Source organism: Rana temporaria, chromosome 3, assembly GCF_905171775.1.
Source record: "Rana temporaria chromosome 3, aRanTem1.1, whole genome shotgun sequence".
NCBI lineage: Eukaryota > Metazoa > Chordata > Amphibia > Anura > Ranidae > Rana > Rana temporaria.
The window spans coordinates 423,577,970-423,601,296 of record NC_053491.1 but is presented as its reverse complement, the minus strand read 5'-3'; the positions used below and the strand labels follow the sequence as shown (position 1 = coordinate 423,601,296).

General features: G+C 43.7%; 1 protein-coding gene across 2 annotated transcripts in view; it reads left to right on the top strand.

Annotated features, from left to right (window-relative positions):
• Positions 1–11,081, top strand: part of PLAT (plasminogen activator, tissue type) — a 48,750-nt gene extending 37,669 nt beyond the window's left edge. For both annotated transcript variants that reach the window (XM_040346206.1, XM_040346207.1), the window contains exons 11-15: positions 2,752–2,953; positions 3,034–3,170; positions 6,278–6,418; positions 6,786–6,934; positions 9,796–11,081. In XM_040346206.1, the coding sequence (XP_040202140.1) occupies positions 2,752–2,953; positions 3,034–3,170; positions 6,278–6,418; positions 6,786–6,934; positions 9,796–9,963 (797 nt within the window). In that variant the 3' untranslated portion in view covers positions 9,964–11,081. The remainder of the gene's footprint in view (positions 1–2,751; positions 2,954–3,033; positions 3,171–6,277; positions 6,419–6,785; positions 6,935–9,795) is intronic.
• Positions 11,082–23,327: the final 12,246 nt, after the last annotated feature.

The following is a 23,327-nucleotide window of genomic DNA, read 5'->3' as shown; positions in this document are numbered from 1 at the left end:
GCCATCAATTCGCACCACTGTGCCATGCCATCAAACGCAGTCACTGTGCCATGCCATCAAACACAGCCACTGTGCCATCAATTGTCACCACTGTGCCATGCCATCAAACGCAGCCACTGTGCCCATCAATTGTCGCCACTGTGCCAATTGATGCCACTGTGCCCTTTAATTGTCGCCACTGTGCCCATAGATGTCACTGTGCCCTTTAATTGACGCCGCTGTGCCCATTGTCGCCACTATGGCCATTGATGCCACTGGGCCCATTGTCGCCACTGTGCCCTTTAATTGTCACCACTGTACCCATTGTCGCCACTGTGCCCATTGATGTCACTGTGCTCATTGTCGGCGCTGTACCCTGTAAAATTCCCCTCCCCCCCCCACCCGGCACTTACCTTTCTGGGGGTCAGCCATCCTGCTTCCACGTCCCTCGATATCTTCTCCCGCCTTCGATGACGCTTCAGCCAATCAGGTTACCGGTAACCAGAACCGGTTAACCTGATTGCCTGAGACGCCTGTCAGTCTTATCCAAGGAACGCACCCCCCGTACGTCCCCTGGATAAGCATCCGGAAGGCTGAGGGCTGTACTCAGAAAGCCTATCAGAGCCGGCACTTCCGCACAGCCAACCAGCTGCCGTTATTCAGGTGGCCGGCGCTCACCGTCCGGCCATCTGAATAGTAGCGGCAGCGGCCGGCAACAATAACATAGATTCATGCAATGCATGAATCTATGTTATTTCAGGGTCTCCAGATATGTAGAGGGAGCTGAAGGTTCGAGTTACCAAACATCAGCCTTGAAATCTTAATGACTTAGAGAGAGGATCTGCAAAGAGGGGTGGGACAAAATCCCTCCTGAAATGTGTGCAAACCTGGCCAACTACAAGAAACGTCTGACCTCTGTGATTGCCAACAAGGGTTTTGCCACCAAGTACTAAGTCATGTTTTGCAAAAGGGTCAAATACTTATTTCACTCATTAAAATGCAAATTCATTTATAACTTTTGTGAAATGCTTTTTTCAGGATATTATTTTTTTAAATCAAAGATGTTTATTGAGAGAAACAAAAACATTTTTCTTAAACAGAAAAGAAAATCACAGCAAGTACACAGCTCATAGACACATCACCGAAACATTCTGCCAGTGCAAATGACAGTTCACACAGAAAGTACAGTAGACTCCCATACAACATACAACCTCAGTCCGAGGCAACTGTTTAGAAGGCACTAGCCCCACTGGAGTACCCACATCCTCCAAATGCCAAACACAGCATAGTTCCAATGAATCAACCTCCCCACTTTCTGACTGCCCCCTATGGCTGACTACCCCCTCATCTATCTAAGCAGCCTATCCATGACCAGATCTACCGGGGATAAGCCAGGGGAATCTAACCATGGAGCCCACACTTGCTCAAATTTTCTTGAGCACCCCCTGTGTTGATAAACATACTTCTCCAATCTTATGGTGTCACCCATTTGAGCAATCCATTCCAATGCCGAAGGATTAGCTTACGGGCCTGAAACAGAGCTCTCAACAAGGCTTGCCTGCTATTATCGTCCATTAACGTATCATCTATAATTCCAAGAAGACACGGTTTTGGGTCTTCAAGATATTATTGTTGTTATTCTGTCTCTCACTGTAAAAGTAAACCTACCATTAAAATTATAGACTGATCATTTCTTTGTCAGTGGGCAAACATACAAAATCAGCAGGGGATGAAATCCTTATTCCCTCACTATACATAACAATGTAATTCCACTCAAACCTGATATACTATAGAGCCAGAAAGTATGTGAATACCTGGCTTTCCTCATTCCGAAGTCAGGAATATAAGGTTGTTTTCCTTTTCCTGCTAAAACAGCCATTAGACATTTGGGAGGGATTTCTCTAGATGCTAAAAAAGTGCTGGTCGCATTTGCTTCCAGTCATTTGGAAGAGCATTAGTTATATTGGCGGTGATGTTGAGAAATCATTAAGGCTGTTGCAGTTGGCATTCCAGGTTATCCCTCAGGTATTCAACTGAGATCTAATCGGGGGTTAGTGCAGATCAGTCAGTTCTTCCATTCCTGTATCAGTAAACCTCTGGGAAATATCAACAAGGACATAAATGTGATGCATAATCATGTTGCATATGTGGCAGCCTATGATGGTGTTTCTTATTATAACCTATTTCCAGTTTTTATTACTGGAGACTTAGGTGTTGTATGCCTACATAAACACGTGGGGACGGGGCTGGTGTATTAAGTTCAGTTATGCACAATTCCTGGCAAGCTGCATTGATCAGTGGCCTTTTGTATCCCTTTAGAATTTGAGTGCTGAGATACCTGCCTCGAACTCACATTTCCTCATAATTGCCATTAGAAAGCCAAATGATGGTGTCATACTTGGGCACCCCATAATGAAGAAAATATTTAAATTAAGGGGGGGGGGTTTGCTGTGCTCAGTTGACACAGAGGACGAGCATCACATACTTTCATTGTTGTCACTGGCCCATATTAACAGTAAAATTGCAAATATCACCAGTTTTCCAGGACTAGAAATGTCACAGCCATTGCAGAGGTATAAATCCTGACGAACATTATAGTTTGTAAGCATTGCATTCTTTGACATATTCACATCATTGCAAATGTAGTTTTGAGGCCTACAACTCCAGGCAAGTAGTTACACCAATCTAGCATGAAGGCAAGCAATGTTCTAATTTTAGTTTGGTCTCTGCACAACTCGATCCGAATGGTGATGTCAATTTCTTGCTCCTCAGCCACTTGTGGAATTCGAAATCCTCCACCACCGTTACAGCCCCGATTCCGTATTGCTGGAGGCCGAGGTGCACAGATTACATCTCATCCATGGATGGCGGCTCTCTTCCATGTTTATAGGCGATCAGAGTTCTTCTTCTGTGGTGGGACCCTGATAGACCACTGCTGGGTCCTGACAGCTGCTCATTGTCTTTCAAGTAACAAGTGAGTAATTTGTTTAATTTATTAGTTGCTTAACCAGATATCATTAGGACCTGTTAATATGTAGACTTTGCTTCTTCCAGGCTGTCCGCCAACAAGATCCGTGTCAAGCTGGGCCGAACAATGCGCGCTGTGCCTGGAGTTCAGGAACAAAGTTTCAGAGTGGAAAAAATTTATAAACACCCACAATTTGATGAAGATACCTTTGATAATGACATTGGTAAGTAAATAGGTTTAGTATACTTATTACTGTATCTTTAAAGATAACCTTTTATGAAGCAAAACGCCTGTGTGACAAAGCTTAGAAAAAGGGCAGACATTCCTCAAGCGTATGTGCTGCATGCTAGTTCTGGGGCAGGAAGGTTTAGCCTGTCCCTGAAACTGCCCTGGAACTAGCATGTGAACTATAAGTAAAAAATCTGCTGTCAAAATACAAAGAACATTGACATGGATCACTCATTGGAATGATAGATACATGTGATAATTCGATAAATGGGTACAGTAAAAAAGTGAATGTATACGAGGACAACAAGCGTATTTGATCATATACATTTGTTGTCCTTATACATTCCCTTTATTTTATTCTAACCATTTATCAATTTATCACATGTATCTATCATTTCAATAAGTGATCAATATAAGTGTATAAGTGTCACTTCCAATTTACCATTGGACCTCTGCTCTTGAGATACTTATCAGTCGATTTTATTATTTCCCTGTATATTAGCAGTGATGAAGGAGGAAACATTTCCTCCGAAACACGCTGGCTTTGCTTATCACCTGTGAACTGTCAACTTCAATAAACCTCTTAAATATAACCTCAAGTGGGATGAACCTTAATAACAAACCACCTCTACACCCATCCAATAGTATCTTGCAGAGAACCTTTTCCATTACTTTTAGAGTGGCTGCAACCTGAGACACACATTGGATTCCTTATACTCTAGGACTCTAGGACATGTTGGGTGTTTGTCAAACACCAAAAAAATGAGAATACTGTTACTACTTCCACCCCCTGAGCTTTACTGGGCCCCTTTTGCAGCAATTACTGCCTCAATGCGGCGTGGCATGAAAGCTATCAGCCCGTGGCACTACTGAGGTGTTATGGAAGATCAGGATGTTTCAATAGCGGCCTTCAGATCTTCTCAATTGTTCAGTCTCATGTCTCTCATCTTCCTCGTGGCAATGCCCCATAGATTCTCTATGGGGTTCAGGTCAGGCGAGTTTGCTGGCCAATCAAGCACAGTAATCCCACGGTCATTGAACCAGGCTTTGGTACTTTTGGCAATGTGGGGGAGGTGCCAAGTCCTGCTGGAAAATGAAGTCAGCATCCCCATAGAGCTCGTCTGCGGAATGAACCATGAAGTGCTCCAAAATCTCCTGGTGGACGGCTGCGGTGACCCCGGACTTAATGAAGCACAGTGGACCAACACCAGCACATGACATGGCTCCCCAAATCAACACAGACTGTGGAAACTTTACACTCGACTTCAAGCATCTTGCAGTGTGCGCCTCTCCATTATTCCTTCATACTCTGGGTCCTTGGTTTTCAAATGAGATGCAAAATTTGCTCTCATCAGAAAGAAAGACTTTGGACCACTGAGCAACAGACCAGGTCTGTTTTTCTTTAGCCCAGGAAAGATGCTTCTGACGTTGTTTGTTGTTCAGGAGTGGCTTGTGAAAGTCCCTTTTGAATGGCCTTTTCCTGACAATCCTCTGAAGGCTATGGTCATCCCTGCTGCTTATGCACCTTTTTCTTCCACACTTTTCCCTTCCACATAACTTTCTATTAATGTGCTTTGATACAGCACTTTGGGAACATCTAACTTTTGCAATTACCTTTTGAGGCTTTCCCTTCTTATGGAGTGTGTTAATGATGGTTTTCTGCACAACTGTCAGGTCAGCAGTCTTTCCCATGATTGTGATTCCTACTGAACCAGACTGAGAGACCATGTAAAGGCTCAGGAACCCTTTGCAGGTGTTATGGCTTAATTAGCTGATTAGATTGGGACACTTTGAGCCTAGAATATTTTTTACCTTTTCACAATATTCTAATATTCTGAGATTGTGGATTTGGGGTTTTTATGAGCTGTAAGCCATAATCATCACAAGTATGACACATCACAGCTTGAACTATCTCATATATTAGTTTCACCTTTTAAGTTGCATTAGTGAAATAAATGAACTTTTGCACGATATTCTAATTTTTCGAGTATCACCTGTATAATGCTGCTTTAACATCTCTACCCCAGCATTTTGACAATAATTCACCTTTTCGGCCTTGCAAATCGAAGGATTAACACTTATATAGCCTCTCTGACACCAAAAATAGGATTATGTAACTAGGACAGGGTGGTTCCAAAATGTTCACACCTTCCATTCTGTTCTTGAACAATAACATCTGCATTTTCATGGTGACTAGATATAGTTGTAGGTGCTAGCGGCTTCAATATTAATGCTGGGGTATTTTTCTAACACTCATCAGAGCTAAAAATCATAGAACAGTTTCAGTTAAATGTGACTAACTTGTGACAGAACCCACTGTCACTGTGTGTTTTGGAAAGAACTGTGCCCGTGCCTCCTACCGACAGACTATGGGCCAGAAGATACTGGAGACCCGGGACAAGCTGGCATGGATGTAATGTAATGTTACAGCCCTTCTCCCCACCCCCCCCCCCTCTTGTTGCTGTGTCTAATTGTGTTGATTCATGACACATAGACAATGGCCTAGACTGCAGACATCTCTCCGCAGGGGGTGTGTATTGAGGCTGCCTGCTTACCATAAACTCATTAGGTATCTGTAGACTGTTTCAATGTACAAATGTTCAGTTTCCATTGATTGTTGCTTGCCCCCCCCCTCCCCTCTTAGACAAGGCTAAGGGGAGTGTCCCTAGCTCTGTGTAAAACTGTATGTCTTGGAATTTAATAAACAGTTTAAGCTCTGGATGTTTAACCCTCAACACCTGTGTGGATTGTTCCGTGATTGAGGGGTTAAGGGCTGGTTATGGCGAGGTTGCAGGCTGCGAGTGCGTTTGGAGGACAGGAGACACAGGTCTGGCGGATGTGCCCACCTGGGGTATCTGAGATCCGTCACATAACTACTACTAGATATACCTTGACCTGGATAAATGAACCTTTCCTAAATTACACCTAGGAAGAAGTCAGGATTTAGCAAAGACCAAATTTGTTTATAGACAGATTCGCAAGTTTTTATTTCCTGCTATAGAAATACAAACACCTTATATTATGTATTCTGCAAATACGCAGCCTCCCCATTGGTATACCATTTCCTGATCTCCTGTCATGTTGGCTCTTCATCTGTTACAGCTCTTCTGAAGCTGCAGTCTACATCTGGATCATGTGCTATGGAGACAGACAATGCCAGGCCGGCCTGCATGCCTGAGAGGGGACAGAAGCTGCAAGACTGGACGGAGTGCGAGATCTCTGGATATGGGAGGCAAGAAGAATGTAAGGAAGCAGAAATGTTTATCATTTGGGCATATAACTAAAACCAATACATTTTTGCTGATGTGATTTTTTTTTTTTTGCCACTGCCCCAGAAACCTGATTTTACAGTAAAACCAGCTTACATTACATTTAAAGTAAATTTGAACTGTCTTAAAATATTTCAAAGGTAACTAATGCTAAATTGCATGTACTCTGTTAAGTCCCCAAGATCCTAGGCCCAGGTGGCAAGGAACCTTGTTGCGTGTATGCCCCATATAGGGGAAAATATTGGCCAAGTGGCAAGGTGGTGCTTTGAGTCTGGAGACTTCACAATGGGTCCATTCACCTAAAGTCTAACTTTAACCAATCCTTTTCTCTTTCATTTTAGTTTCTCCATTCTACTCTGATCAGCTGAAAGAAGGACATGTCAGATTATACCCTGAAAACATGTGCACTCCCAAGCAGCTTGACGACCGAACAGTGACTTCCAACATGCTGTGTGCTGGTGACACAAGGAACCAGGATGATGCCTGCCAGGTAACATAGGACTAATTATACCTTAAATTCCAGCTCCAGGCTCTTGTTCACCCCCCCCCCCCTCCCCATTCCTCAGGCACCAAAGGACCCTGTTGGGGGCCCCCAGGGGTATGTTATGTTTTTATGGCCATTCACTTGATGATAGATGACCCTGGATGATGCAGAGAGTGGTGCTGATGTGATGATATCAGCTCTGCTCCCCAAATCGATACACTGCTCAGAGAATGAGGCTATGACACCCTGCATTCGGTCTTCCCAGTTGGTGGCGCAGGCCATTATTCTACTAGGAAGACTGAGGACATCCTGTGGCAAAGAAGTGGTCCTGAAAGGGACAACTCCTAGTTAAAGGTGAATATTGCAATCAGGAGTGTATTTTTTTCTTTTTTTTTTTACCTCCAAGAGAAAATTAAAGTTGGGTTTTAAACATAAGGAGATGGCATGTAGAAATCAAGCGACCTTTCCTTTATAGTCTTTTTACAGTCCTTTTATGTGAATTAATGTTCAGTAAAAAACTTATTTGTGGGTGATAATGTTTTGAAAACTGTTTCTGCACACAGTGTGTAATTTTTTATATATGCAGCTTCACTGCATTTCTGTGTGCAAGCCTCACCTGGTTGAAAATTTTAACTAGGATTACCTCAACAGTCCTTTTAAGTACCGTATTAAGTACCGTATTTATCTGCCTATAGCGTGCACCAGCGTATATCGCACACCCCTAATGTAGAAGGAAAATTCCTGGAAAAAAAATTGAATTACTTACAGTTTTGGTGTCTTGTCCGGCGTCCATCAGCGGCCTTCTCCGGTCGGGCGTCCGTCTGCGGCCCTGGTGGTGTCCTCCCCGCTTCTCCCGCGCTGTTGTTGTGCCGATCCGCACTTCCTGCGCTGTGTTTGAACGCCGCCGCCAACATATACCGAGCGCAGTACACTCGGGTACACTCGGGCACACTCGACGACGCTCGGCTCCTCTCGCATAAAGGCTAGGAGGCGGCACAGGGCGTGACCGAGAGCAGAGCTGAACCTGGCGGAGTGTACCCGAGTGTACTGTGCTCGGTATGTCGGCGACCGGTTCAAACACAGCGCGGGAAGCTGGTATCAATGTATATCGCGCACCCACGATTTTCCCCTGATTTTAAGGGGAAAAAAGTGCGCGGTATACGCCGATAAATACGGTATATGTAGTTAAGTTGCAAACTCTTTTTTGGGAGGGGGGAGTGGGGCATTTTTCTGTCCCAGAGACACTTTAGGGAGTGAGGATTTCCCTCATCTCCTGTTCCATTGAAAACTTATAGCCAGATTCACATACGCCGGCTTAACTTTGTGCGGGCGTAGCGTATGTCATTTATGTGACACCGCCGCAAGTTATAGAGGCAAGTGCAGTATTCACAAAGCACTTACTCCGTAAGTTGCGGCGGCGTAGCGTAAATGTGCCGGCGTAAGCGCGCCTAAATCAAATTGTGAAGAGGTGGGCGTGTTTTATGTAAATAAAGCATGACCCCCACATAAATGATGTTTTTAACGAACGGCGCATGCGCCGTCCGTGGACGTAACCCAGTGCGCATGCTCCAAATTACGCCGCAAAGACTCATTGCTTTCGACGTGTACGTAAATTACGGCCAGCCCTATTCACGGACGACTTACGCAAACGACGTAAAAATGTAAAAATTCAACGCGGTTCCGACGTCCATACTTAACATTGGCTGCGCCATCTTTTTGGTGGTTTATCTTTACGCCTTACGTAAACGGCGTATCTTTATCTTTAAGTTCGTGAATAGGCGGCCCTAGCAGCCAGCGTAAATAGACAGCTAAGATACGACGGCGCAGGCGGTCGTATCTTAGCAACATTTAAGCGTATCTCAATTTGAGAATACGCTTTAATATACGACGGCGCAGATTCGGAGTTACGACGGCGTATCTACTGATATGCCGGCGTAACTCTACCTGAATCTGGCTAAATGTCTATACATAATGATGAGTAGATCACATTCTGAGACGATATCAATTTAAGAAAGATGGAAGATTGTTGAAAGTTTCCACCACCACCAAAAGGAAAAGGGGGATGAGCCTCTCCGTCCACACAGGGAGAAATTAGGACTCTTACCGGATGAAGTGGACCTCCTATTATAGGGAGGTCACCTGCGCCTGCAGATATAGGCCTCTGCTGGGTCTGAGATGGATCTGGGTTACTTGATGTTAATAGACTCCGGTCACCTTTCTTACTCAATGGTCACCTTCCGTCCACCTCACTTCCAAGTACGATCTCCAAGATGGAAATGGAGCATACATATATCGTTTTCAAACACAACTCTTTTATTTATAAAAAAAATTCAATTAGGATATTACTTTTTAAAGAATGTTTCAATAATAACAACTTAATGTACAGTGTGTACACGTTGTAAATAGGCTAGTTTCCTTTTAAATAAACGTTATATTCGACAGAAACAAATGCACAAAACAAATAATGGTAGAAAATATCCTATACGATTTAAGGTCCAGCTTAAAGCTGTGTTTCTAATTTGAGTGGATTCTGCTGGGCTGAATTACCCTTTGGCTTCTTTAATATCTTGGGAAGTCTTGAGGTTAGATATCCCTGTCTTTTCCAACCTCAACAAAACAGAATTAAAGTCCAAGGATTAGCGTAAGAAGCAGGTGGGTGATTCCAGTATTAGTGGGCAGAATATCTACCACCCAAGGTCCACCCAGAGATATAAAAGAAGACATTTTTTGTATTTGTATTTGAGTCACTGTTCTAGGGTAGGTTGCGAAAATAAGGACATGGCAAGGATGGGGATAACTACTGATTTCCCAGTGTTATATATAAGTCAAGCTTAACCTTCTCATATATGTCATTTTATTTCCTGTAGGGTGATTCTGGAGGACCCCTGGTCTGTCTCACAAATGGCCGCATGCATCTGTTTGGCATTGTTAGCTGGGGTGAAGGATGCGGGCGAAAGGGAAAGCCTGGCGTTTACACCAAAGTGACTCAGTACCTAGACTGGATAGAACACCGTACGGGCCTTCGAATGTACTGATAACAGAGACTTCAGACTTTGTAACAACTTTAAATGACTACAAAGTCTTTGGAGATGTCAGGCATCATAAAACATATCGTTAAAGAACTCTTACCATTGGACAGAGGCCATTTCATGTTCTGAATTAATATTCTTGAATATGCGGCCTATTGATTTGCCAGGAACTGGTGTCTCCCCTGGTGCTTGATGCTGAATAATAATACAGAACACACTGGTGCTTTTTTATAAAGATGTCCAGACACCAACTACATCAAAAACTGCTATGAAGTATGAAGATGTCATCTGTGACTTGACTAATGTGCCAGCTTCTCATATCTGTGGGAGATTCTAATGGTGAAACTTTGGCATCTGTGTGTCTCCACCCTACCCAAAAGATCATGATGAAGATTTCAATGCTTTACAGCCGTACTCCATGTCTAGTCTATGTTTTGGAACTTACATATGTATAAGTATACATATATCATCTGGCTTTTTAATCAGCAGCAGTCAGGGAGATCTGGTGGGTATCTCTCAACTCTGAAGGGATGTATGAAATCAGAATTTGATTAAGGGCCTGTGTCGTGGGCTTTGGGCTTGTGTCAATGGCATCAGTTGATCAAAATTAATTTTACTTGCAATTGACCTCCAACTCACCTACTTCAAGCACGCTTTGCATTCCCATAGAATTGCATAGGAATGAAAACTCATTTAAAACAAACCCAATGATACAGGCCCTTACTTTGGCAGTTAGGGAGTTAAGATGGCCATACATTATACAAGTTTCATATTCAATTTACTTTATATTACCTTCAACTATGTAGTGTAAGGGTCTGCCTGATTGCATACAAATTGAAAGTGTTTAGGTTTGACCTCATTTTATATGGTTTTGGCAAATTTTATGGAAAATTGTACAATAAAATGGTATAATGTATGGCCAACCCTAAGCCTAGTACACACCATGAGTTTTTTTTCTATTTCAACCTAGTGGGTTGAACGAAAAAAAAAAAAAAAAAAACTGACAGCTTCCATACAGCTCTGGCTACCATACACACGGGCTAAATGTCAGCTGGTTTTTATTGAACCGGCCTATGTCACCAGACATTCGGCCCGTGTGTACTAGGCTTAAGTCTGTAAGTAAGCACTGGGCCAGATTCACATAGAACTACGTTACGCTGCGGTGGCGTAACGTATCCCATTTACATTACACCGCCGCAAGTTTACAGCGTAAGTGCCTGATTCACAAAGCACTTACCTGTAAACTTGCGGCGTAAATCCGCTCGGCGCAAGCCCGCCTAATTCAAATGGGGCGGGCACCATTTAAATTAGGCGCGTTCCCGCGCCGAACGTACTGCGCATGCTCTGTCCGTAAAATTACTCGACGTGCATTGCGCTAAATGACGTCGCAAGGACGTCATTGGTTTCGACGTTAACGTAAATGGCGTCCAGCGCCATTAACAGACGACCTACGCAAACGACGTGAAATTAAAAATTTCGACGCGGGAACGACGGCCATACTGAACATGGGTTACACCACCTAGAGGGCACCCTTAGTTTTACGCGATGCATCTCTACAGAAATACGTAAATTTAGATCGACCGGCAAAGCGGACGTTCGTGAATCAGCGTAACTAGTCATTTGCATATTCTACGCCGACCGCAATGGAATCGCCACCTAGCGGCCGGCCTAGAATTGCAGCCTAAGATCCGACGGTGTAACACAGTTACACCTGTCGGATCTTATGGCTATCTATGCGTAACTGATTCTATGAATCAGCCGCATAGATACGACAATCGTATCTCAGAGACAGCGTATCAGGAGATACGCCGTCGTATCTCTTTTGTGAATCTGGCCCACTGTCTGTACTGCATTAATTAATCAATTACAAGTTTTCTGTTACCAACTGATATTGGAGTATATAGAGTATACTGTGAATGGCTGCTGTAGGCAATGTCAAAGACACTAAAACATGAGGCTCTTGCTCAGCGTATAGTCCCTGGAGGCAGACCATCTTTTATCAAAGTGTCTTTCATCAAAACTGCCCACGTTCCCCTTGCAGCAACCAAGCATATTCAGAATTGCAAAGGTAAAATAAAGGACTAAATCTGGATTAGCATGGGGAATACAGAGGGTGCTTATAAAAGATTTTGATCAAGCATGTACTGATTGTTTGTAAATGATATCTATACTTAATTACTAGGGAGGAATATATTTAATATGTGCAATAGAAATAAATAATATTTATTATTTTTTATATTTAACCTTACTAAGACCAAGTAAACACTTTAAAGTGGAACATTAGGCAAAAAAAATAAATTTTCTTAGAAAAAAAAAAATACGCCTCTCGATTTTATTATATATTATTGTAAAACGTTCTTGTTTCCAAAGTTTTTACCTATTATTATTATTGCAAATTCCACTATTCCCTCATTGCCTGAAGAGGGCCAGCAACACAATAATGTTTCTGCTGAGGTTGTAGCAGTGCTGTCAACCTCTCCATTTTTTGTTATCATTGTATTAAGCAGTGACATCATGACGTCAGTGCTGCACCACTGTAACAGACCTGTCAGCACTTGCTCCCAACTGACAATCCCTTTACAGTGGTGGTGGCACCAACATGATGAAGTCACTGCAACTCCTTTCCTCTTCCCGGCTTCACTTTGGTGCATTTCCTTAAATGCTGTAGGTGCCCACGACCCAGGTGGGAAAAAGCCCTTGTGATGTCACATATTCTCACCCTCAGGGCTCAAGTCCTGTGGGAACGGAGTTCCTGCACTTTTTTCACAGCAGGAACGCAGTTCCCTTTGCAGGACTAGAGCAGCCAAGCCGCCCGAGCCAATCCTTCACTAAGCGGCGATGCCCAGCTCGAGTCACTGTCAGGGGCAGGCGAATCTTAGTAATCCTTTATGTTACTGGCCGCTTCCTGTATATGGATTCATCAGGTAGTGTGCGGGTATTCCGTCACTTCTTCGATGCCGCAATGTCTCCTGGGAGCTTTTGTCATTGTTCCCAGGAGACATTGCGGAGGTCTTTAAGCAAGTTCTTTCTAAATCCCACCACAAAACTCGTAGCAGACCTCCGTAATGTCTCCTGGGAACAATGACAAAAGCTCCCAGGAGACATTGCGGCATTGAGGAAGTACAGGAAGCGGCCAGTAACATAAAGGATTACTAAGGTACAGTGGATCGGGAAAAAAAACATGTGGTTTAGTAATTATGCATATTAGAGTATCATTTTTTTTTTTTTTTGGTGGGGGAGTGGATCTTGGGTGGGAGTTCCCACACTTTTTTTCCCAGGACTTGACCCCTGCTCACCCTTCTCCCAAAACAGGGCATTTAGAGGTATATTTCTGTAAAAAATGAATAGCCTTGAAGAGAACCTGACACCAACTTAAAAAATTTGCAAGTGAAAGTATTTTAAATTCTTATTGTTTTTTTTTACAAATTTGGTGAGTATGGTAAAGAATGTTGTTTTTATAAACATTTTGATACAATAAAATTATTATTTGTAATAGGAAAAAAGTTAAGTGGTGTCATTTTTTTACCATTTTTTTCATAGTAACTTTCTATAGCAGGGGTGTCAAACTCAATTTCATTGTGGGCCGCATCAGCATTATGATTTCCCTCAAAAGGGCCGGTTGTATCTGTAAGATTAGATGTCCAGCGCATCCCCTCCCCTTACATTAGATGTCAAGAGCCGCCCCACCATCAGAAGTTGAGTCCCCTGCTCTCCCTTAGCTTATGCTGCTGCTGGGAAGAAGATGGATGCATTGCTTGAAAGTACAAGGTTTGGAGGAGGACCAGAGGAGGGCACGAGAGGTGTGAGGGTCACATGAAATGGCCTGGAGGGCTGGATTTGTCGCGCGGGCCTTGTGTTTGACACCTGTGAGATGATTTGAGCTTTGTGATATGGTACATTATTTTGCTGAAAGGAGCCATCAGAAGATGGGTACACTGTAGTCATAAAGGGATGGACATGGTCAGCAACAATACTCAGATAGGGCGTGGCGTTTAAACTATGCTCAGTTGGTACCAAGGGGTCCGAAGTGTGCCAACAAAATATCCCCCACACCATCACACCACCAATACCAGCCTGAACCATTGATACAAGGCAGGATGGATCCATGCTTTCATGTTGTTTACGCCAAAAATGTACCCTACCATCTGAATGTAGCATCTGAAAATGAGACTCATCTGAACAGGCAATGTTTTTCACTTTTACCGACCATTCTCTGTAAACGCTAGATACGAGATAGTTGTGTGTAAATCCCAGTAGATCAGCAGTTTTTGAAATACTCAGACCAGCCCATCTGGCACCAACAACCATGCCATGTTCAAAGTCAATAAAATCCCCTTTCTTCCCCATTACGATGCTCAGTTTCAACCTTAAACAAGTCGTCTTCACCACATCTAGATGCCTAAATGCATTGAGTTGCTGCCCTGTGTTTTTGGCTGATTAGCAATTTTTGCTATCGTGCAATTGAAGAGGTGTTACTAAGAAATGGCTGGTGAGTGTACATTAACCACTTCACGCAAATCACCGTACCTATACGTCGGGACTTTGATGCTAAAAAATGTTGTTGTATTTTCAGGAACGGTGTGCGTTTCTCTTTAACCACTTCCAGACCTTAGGTGTTTTTCAGATTCGGTGTTTGCAAGACTAAAACAGTTTTTTCTGCTAGAAAATTACTTAAAACCCCCAAACATTATATATATATTTTTTTCTAACACCCTAGAGAATAAAAAAGTGGTCATTCCAATACTTTTTGTCACACCGTATTTGCGCAGCGGTCTTACAAGCGCACTTTTTTTGGAAAAAATTCACTTTTTTTAATTATAAAATAAGACAACAATACATTTTGCCCAATTGTTTTATATATTGTGAAAGATAATGTTACGCCGAGTAAAATGATGCCCAACATGTCACGCTTAAAAATTGCGCCCGCTCGTGGCATGGCGTCAAACTTTTACCCTTAAAAATCTCGATAGGCGATGTTTAAAAAATTCTAGAGATTGCATTTTTTGAGCTACAGAGTAGCTCTAGGGCTATAATTATTGCTCTCGCTCTAACGATCGCGGCGATACCTCACTTGTGTGATTTGAACACCGTTTTCATATGCGGGCGCTACTCGCGTATGCGTTCGCTTCTGCGCGCGAGCTCGTCGGGACGGGGCGCTTTAAAAAAAAAATTTTTTTGTTTTCTTATTTATTTTAATTTATTTTATTATTTTTTACACTGAAAAAAAAATAAAAAATAATTTGATCACTTTTATTCCTATTACAAGGAATGTAAACATCCCTTGTAATAGAAAAAAGCATGACAGGTCCTCTTAAATATGAGATCTAGGGTCAAAAAGACCTCAGATCTCATATTTGGGCTTAAATACAAAAAAAAAAATGTCATTTTTTCAAATGACCAAAAAAAAATGTGTCTCTTTAAGAGGCTGGGCGGGACTGACGTTTTGACGTCACTTCCGCCCAGCCGAGCTATGGGGACGGGCGAAGGAGATTTTTCCTTCAGTCTCGTCCCCGCTCACCAGCCGACAGCATCCGATCGCCTCCGCCGCTACCGACGGCTCCGGTAAGCGGCGGAGGGCGCGGGAGAGCGGCGCCCTCTCCCGCCACTGATAACGGCGATCTCGCGGTGAATCCGCCGCGGAGACCGCCATTATCGGATTCCAGACCGCGCACACTAAAGATTGATACCTCGATTGTGGCAGCAGCTGCTGCCGTTACCGAGATATCAATCTTTAAAAATAGGACGTACATCGTCGTGCGCAGGTCTGGAAGTGGTTAAGATAAAAGTGGTCTCTGTGGCGGATTCGCCGCAAGACCACTTTTATCAGTGGCAGGAGAGGGCCCCCCTCGTCTCCGCCCTTTACCGGAGCCTGTCGGTAGCGGCGGAGCCAATCGGTTCCTCTCCCCTTACTGCCTGGATGCCGAGTGAGGGAAAGATGGCCCCTGCTCAGCTCCATAGCTTCGGAGGGTGGAAGCAACGTCAAACGTCACTTACACCCAATGCTCTTAAAGGGGATTTTTTATTTTTATTTTTTTATTGCATTTTAGTGTAAATTTGAGATCTGAGGTCCTGTCATGCTTTTTTCTATTACAAGAGATGTTTACATTCCTTGTAATAGAAATAAAAGTGACCCAAATTATTTTTTCTAAAAGGACAGTGTAAAAAAAAAAAGTAAAATAAATCTGAATTTTTTTTATTTATTTTTTAAAGCGCCCCGTAGTCGCGTCCACATATGAAAATTGTGTCATCACTGCGATCTTTAGAGCAAAAGCAATAATTCTATCAATAAACCTCTTCTGTAATTCAAAACTGGTAACCTGTAGACACTTTTAAACGTCGCCAAAGAGGGTTTTTAAGTGCCAAAGTTTGTGACCTTTCCACGAGCAGGCGCAATTTTGAAGCGTGACATGTTGGGTATCAATTTACTCGGCGTAACATTATCTTTCACATTATAGAAAAATTGGGCTAACTTTACTGTTGTCTTTTTTTTTAACTCAAAAAAGTGTTTTTTCCCACCAAAGATTTCGCTTGTAAGACTTCTGAGTAAATACGGTGTGACATAAAGTATTGCAATGACCGCTAATGTAGGGCGTTTAAAAAAAAATATATATATATACATAGATATATATATATATCTATATATATATATATATATATACACACACACACATATCTATATTTTTTATATATATATATATATATATATATATATATATATATATATGTAGATATAAATATATATCTATATATAATGTTTGGGGGTTCAAAGTAATTTTGTAGCAAAAAAATAAGATTTTTAACTTGTCAAAAAGAACCTCGATCCTTAAGTGGTTAAATACACTTATAATCTTACAGGAAGATTTTGTTGAAATTAATGTTCCAAGATCAGAGACACTGACCTCTCAAAGACTCATCAAGGGCTTCTCCCCGGCATATCGCTCTGTGATCTTCTCTTAACAGCTGTTTGGAATGCTATTTTTACTGCATTATTACAAAAGGCTGATATTTTTAACACCCCAGACAATACATTTGGCTGAAGATTATGTGTACACACACTGATTTTATGTGATTACTGCGTTCTTTGTTCAGTGTACTCGCTGCATGTTGGCTGCACAATAGGCATGAGCCCTTGGCATATGTTTTTAACACCTGCCCAGTGTCCTCCCTACCCAAAAAAACTGACGCATTTAGATCTATTTCTGGCATTCAGGACCACATCAGGGTGTACAAGTGACGTACTTCCAGTTGCATTTAATAGACACATTGCAAAAAATAGTCAGCTGAGGTCCCTGTGTGCCCAACACATACAAACACTGCATACAGAAACGGCAAAGTAATGAGTACATACCCTTAGGGATAAAAACTGAAAATGTAGTCATCCTGCTTGTTTCCATACGAATGAAAACTGAAATTATGCCAGATTATTAATAGAGTGTGATTAGAATTTGTGCCCCTATTGTGGATGTGTGATAGAGGAAGAGTAGATTTTAAAATAAAGTTTGTGTGCCTTTTAGACTCTCGTTTTATAATAATTTACTGGTGTCTTACAGCAACTTTTCTCAATCAGGGTTCTTCCTGAGGTTGCTAGGGGTTCTTTATGCTGTGGGCAGCTTCATTCCCGACCTACACTGATCACCAAGGGGGCAATATTCCACTAACCAACCTCATACACTCAGCCACTTTGGACCATATAGCGCAGTGGTTCTCAACCTGGGGGTCGGGACCCCCTTGGGGGTCAAATGAGGATTTGCCAGGGGTCACCAAAACCTGGGCTGTTCCTGAAGCCCGCGGCCGCCCACTCAGCCTCTTCACAGCTGCCCATTCAGTTCACGGCATAGCTGGGGGGGCAGGGACTAGAGGTCAGCTGACTGGTGAGGAATGTGAAGTGGGAGGGGCTTGTAGAGACCCTATCTCCTGATTTCAGCATAGGTGTCACTGCTATGAGAAACCACAAAGTCGGAGACACAGTGAGTAACACTACCTATGATTAGAGTTGCCTTTAAAAGTCACCACTACAGGTCAGCAGATGACCTTGATCAAGAGCACCTAAGTTGGCTGATCCCAACTCCCCACCAGCACTGCCACTGATCCCAACTCCCTGCCAGGGAGTAAGAGAAGGAATAAAAATAGAGAATACATGGAAGGGAGAGGAAAAGAGGGGGAGGAACAAAAAGAAGGGAGAGAAAGAATAAGAGAAAGAACAAAAAAGATGGCTAGAGAGGGATGGTGAAAACAAACAAGAAATGAGGATAGAGAGATACAAGGGAAAGAAAGGAGAACAAAGAGAAAGAGTAGTACATCCTAAAATGTACTATAAGGGTTTTTAATATTGTACGAGTGGAAGGGACTCAGGGAGCGCTAAATGTCTGTGGGTTAGGGGCTCAAATTACTTGTGCCGACAACCCACGATAGGAAAATAATTTTACCGTTAGGGGTCCACACAACTTGGGAAATTTTATCAAGGGGTCACGGCATTAGAAAGGTTGAGAACCACTGATATAGCGCAAATCCTTGGTGGGTTTACATGCAATTGGGGACAGATGAGTGGGATTAGGGACTGTCTCAATCCAGGGCTGCTCATCTGTCTATAATCACACTTACCACCTCAGGTGTCAGATGTCTGTGTTGCAAAATGCCTATATTACATGTAGCACCTTTGTCCTAAACAGGGCTGATAGTAAATTTAGTTGTGCTAGGTGGTTACTTGTAGTCTTTGATCAAATGGTTTTCTCCTAATATTGGGTTTAACTGTGATTTCTATCTTTTGTCAATAGGTGGCACTTTTACCTTTGGCATTAGAATGAAAGATAACATTGAATTCAGGTTATGAGTGAATATGCTTTCCTCAGCCAATCAGCAGGAGTTTCTTTGGCCGCTGAGGCTGTTGGGATAGTCTATTTATTTGGAGAAAGTCAGGTGATCAGGGTTCTTTCCACCCGGGCTGGGGCCTGGTGGGTGGGTGTGTGGAGCAGCAGCAGAGGTGTAGGCCTGAAGCCTGAGGCCTAGCTACATGTAAAGAGGCTCAGCCAGAAGGAAGCCTGATCGTTGCCAGGGGTCATAGGAGAAGAAGTTGCCAGAGGGTCAACCACTCTTGTTGCTAGAGGCAGGTGTCAAAGGGATGGAGTTTTGAAGGAGTACCAGAGCGGACTCTTCATCAGCCGGGGTCTGTGAAGTGTTGGGAAAGCTTTAGCATAGAACTCATCCAAGATGTACAGCGGGTAGCTGGGAAAAGAGTACAGTGGGTAGCTGTAAGTAAAGCTTGAAGAGAAGTACAGCGGGTAGCTGTAAGAAAAGTTTGAGGGATCCAACTGATAGCTGTGAGTCCGAGGAACTTAGCGGGTAGCGGTGGGTGAAGCTTGAGAAGTTCAGCAGGAAGCTGGGAGCTTAACTTGAGGATCTACAGTGGTATACTGTGAGTGAAGTTGTTGCCATAGGAGACAGCAGATGCTACAAAATACAGATTGCTGCATTCAGCTTAAGGTCTGGTTCACATTGGGTACAATTTAGTACGATTTGAGATGCGATTTGACATGTCAAATCGCATCTCAAATCGGCGGCATTTGCCGCAATGGCACCGTCCTGATCGGTGCGACGCCACATCTGCAGTGCTGCACTGATTTCAAAAAGTAGTTCCTGTACTACTTTTTGCGATTTCGGGTCGCGATTTAGGCCCCTTTCACATTGAGGCGTTTTTCATGCGGTACAGCGCTAAAAATAGCGCTGCTTTACCGCATGAAAAATCATGCCCTGTAGTGTTCAATGTGAAAGCCCAAAGTCTTTCACACTGAAGCGGTGCGCTAGCAGGAGCGCTCCAAAAGTACTGCTAGCCGCATCTTTACCGCGGTATAGGAGCGGTGTGTTCACCGCTCCTATACCGCGCCTTCCCATTGAAATCAATGGGAAACCGCGGTAATATCGCCTGCAACGGGGGCGGTATTAACCCTTTTTTGGCCGCTAGCGGGGGTTAAAACCTCACCGCTAGTGCCCGAATATCACGGTAAATACGACGGTATAGCGGCGCTACAAATAGCGTGGCTATACCGTCACCGCGGCTCCACACCTCAATGTGAAAGAGGTCTTACATTGACATCTGTGCAGAAACCTGTCCAAATAAAACTCTTTGTTCTTTTTAAAGGTGACTGTCGCCCATCTTTCCATCTTGCACCAGGGATGGACTGGCCATTGGGACTACAGGGAGTTTCCCGGTGGGCTGATGGCTCAGTGGGCCGGCTTCAGTGACAGCGGACTGTCGCTCCTCTGTCTCTCCCTCCCCGCAGCGCTCACCTGGGGGTAACAAAGAAGCAGGGGGAGGACCAGAGGAGCAGGGGGGATGACAGAGGAGCATGGGGGGGAGGGGACAGACAGCTGACTCAACAGCTATGGCCTGGGAGTTTCTCACTTCTGCCTAATCGTGTCCCAAGAGTACCAGTACCAGCTCTACTCTACTCTAATAAAGTAGAATGGCTAGTGGCTAGTGAAGGGGGAGAGGGGGATTGGGTGGCCAGGGGGGAGTGCAGAAGTTGTCCGGCCGCCATGGGAGAGACCTGTCAAAGTGGGCCAGTCTGGATGAAGTCCAGGGCCAAATTTCTGTCCCAGTCCAACCCTGTCTTGCACTACACCCTCCATGCCTAGTAACCTGCACCCTGAGGAGCAATGCCAGCCCTTCTGGCCACCAGGCCCTTGCCATCACTTCTGGTAAGCTTCCATACAGTTGGTGGCAGTTCTTCTTGCAAGTCTTCACTCTTCACATTATTGTGACGTCTCCTTTTCCAGTGATGTCATACTGATGTTCAATCATCTCCTCATTAGGACTATTTAAATTTTACTCACATTGGTAGACTGTTGCATCCTTTCATTTTTAAGTGTTATGGTTCATTATCATATCATTTATGTATGATCACTAAATATATTTGATAATAATTTTATGACCATATATAAAGCGCTGCACTATTTTTACATTTAGACCCCTTTCACACTGGAGCGGTTTGCAGGCACTATTGCGCTAAAAATAGTGCCTGCAAACAGACCCTAAACGGTCTCCAGTGTGAAAACCCTGAGGTGCGCTAGTAGAACGGTAAAAAAAAAAGTCCTGCTAGCCGCATCTTTGGAGCGGTAAAGGAGCATTGTGTATACCACTCCTCCACCGCTCCTGCCATTTGAAATCAATGGGACACAGCGGCTATATCGCCAGCAAGTAGAAGTTGAAAGGATCAACAGTCGCACCTCCAAAAAAAGCCATGACTAAGCACTGATCGCAGTGCGAAACGCGTAGGCTGTATTCCACCCTTTGCTGTTTTCCACCTATTTTTTTAAATAAAGACAACCTAAGGTTTTTTTTTGGAGGTGCGGCTGTCCATCCTTTCAACTTCTACATTTTGCCTCGTGCATTGCCGGCACTCCTGGCTTTCTGAGCAGCTACTGATTGTCCAGCGGACCCACCTTGAGCGGTAATTTCTCTTTTCCTTATATTGCCAGCAATGCGCCTCTGCAGAGGCACTTTGCTGCGATTTTTAACCATTTCCCGGACGAATATCGCCGCGAAATTGGCGGTAAAGCACCGCTAAAAATTACCCCCGCCCCAGTGTGAAAGGGGCCTTAAATATTTTGCTATTGGTCTTGGGCTGTGCTGGCTGATACATATATATTTATCTCTAGAAGCACATTGTGATATACACATTTTTTATCTACTCCTCATTCATGTCTATGTTCAAAGCACTGTATTCAGGATACAATGAAGAGTCATTGAATTTGCTCATTTGCATTTAAAGGTGAAGTTTTTATTCACCGGAATTGTTGCGGTTGAATGTTTGATCGATACAGGCTGGTGAACTGGTCCTAGGTTTGCCAATATTTTATATATGACCCTTGATGAACAATACTGTCCCCTCAAGATAGAGGAATGGCACATAAAGCTTATTGGCACTTTTTTGTTTACATTTATTTTCTGCTTGGAAATAAATTTTATTACTTATACGATAGGAATTTGGGGGCCAGATTCACAGAGCAGATACGACGGCGTATCTCCTGATACGCCGTCGTATCTGTTGTTCTATCTATGCGACTGATTCATAGAATCAGTTGCACATAGATAGCCAGAAGATCCAACAGGTGTAATTGTTTTACACTGTCGGATCTTAGGATGCAGTACCGCAGCCACCGCTGGGGGGAGTTTGCGTCGTAAACCAGCATCGGGTATGCAAATTAGGAGTTACGGCGATCCCCGACGGATTTTTGCGTTCGCTACGTCGCCGCTAGTCTAGTTTCCCGTCGCAAAGTTAGTCGTTATTTTACCTGCCCTAACTTTACGCAGCAATCGTATTGCTGTATAAAGTATGGCCGTCGTTCCCGCGTCGAAATTTAAAAATGAACGTCGTTTGCGTAAGCCATCCGGGAATACGGAATTACGCTACGCGCGTCGCCGTTCGAAAAAATGATGTCACGGCGCGCAAAGCGCGGCGGGAGTTAGGAAACGGAGCATGCACGGTAGGTCCGGTGCGGGAGCGCGCCTAATTTAAATGGCACACGCCCATTTGAATTGGCACGCCTTGCGCCGGAGGCCGCCGGCGTAGTTTTCATCACAAGTGCTCTGTGAATCAGGCACTTGCGATGAAAACTTGCGGCGGTGTAATGTATCTACGATACGTTACGCCGCCGCAGTTCTACGTGAATCTGGCCCCTATTCTATTAAAAAGAGAAACCATACAGTGCTATAGGTTAAACTGAATTTCAGGCAGCTATAAAATACAAATAAAGGCAGCTCTGTAGTCATTAATGGACCCAGCATATCTGCCCTGTGATATAAATAAGGGGAAAGGCTGGGTTCCAGAACTTCAGCCTGCTCAGGAAGATGCTGTGATTGCTGTGGAGCACCAAAGGGAGGACCCGTCAGAAGGCACCAGGAGTCCAGAGAACCACCGAGTCTTGGGGATGCCACTAATTTACTATCACCTTGCTGGGCAGCCTAGTTGAGTTTGAAAGGGAATAATTTATTGAATTGTTCATGTTGAACTGTACTGCAAAACGTTCAAGTAAAGCTGCATCAACTGGTCTGGTTTAAAGTCATTGCAAAGGGGTGCATGAAGGTTCCCGGTGTAAGAAAGAACTAGGGTCAGTAAAGTAAATGTGGGGTGAGGCCCCGTACAAACGACTGAGAAACTCGACGGGCAAAACACATCGTTTTCCCCGTCAAGTTCCTTGTTCGGCTGTCAGAAAACTCGTCGAGCCAAATGTTCCCATTGCCCAACGAGGAAATAGAGAACATGCTCTCTTTTTGGCTCGACGAGTTTCCCGACGGGTTTCTCTGCGAAAAGTGTACACACGACCGGTTTTCTCGGCAGAATACGTCTCCCATCGAGTTTCTTGCTGAATTC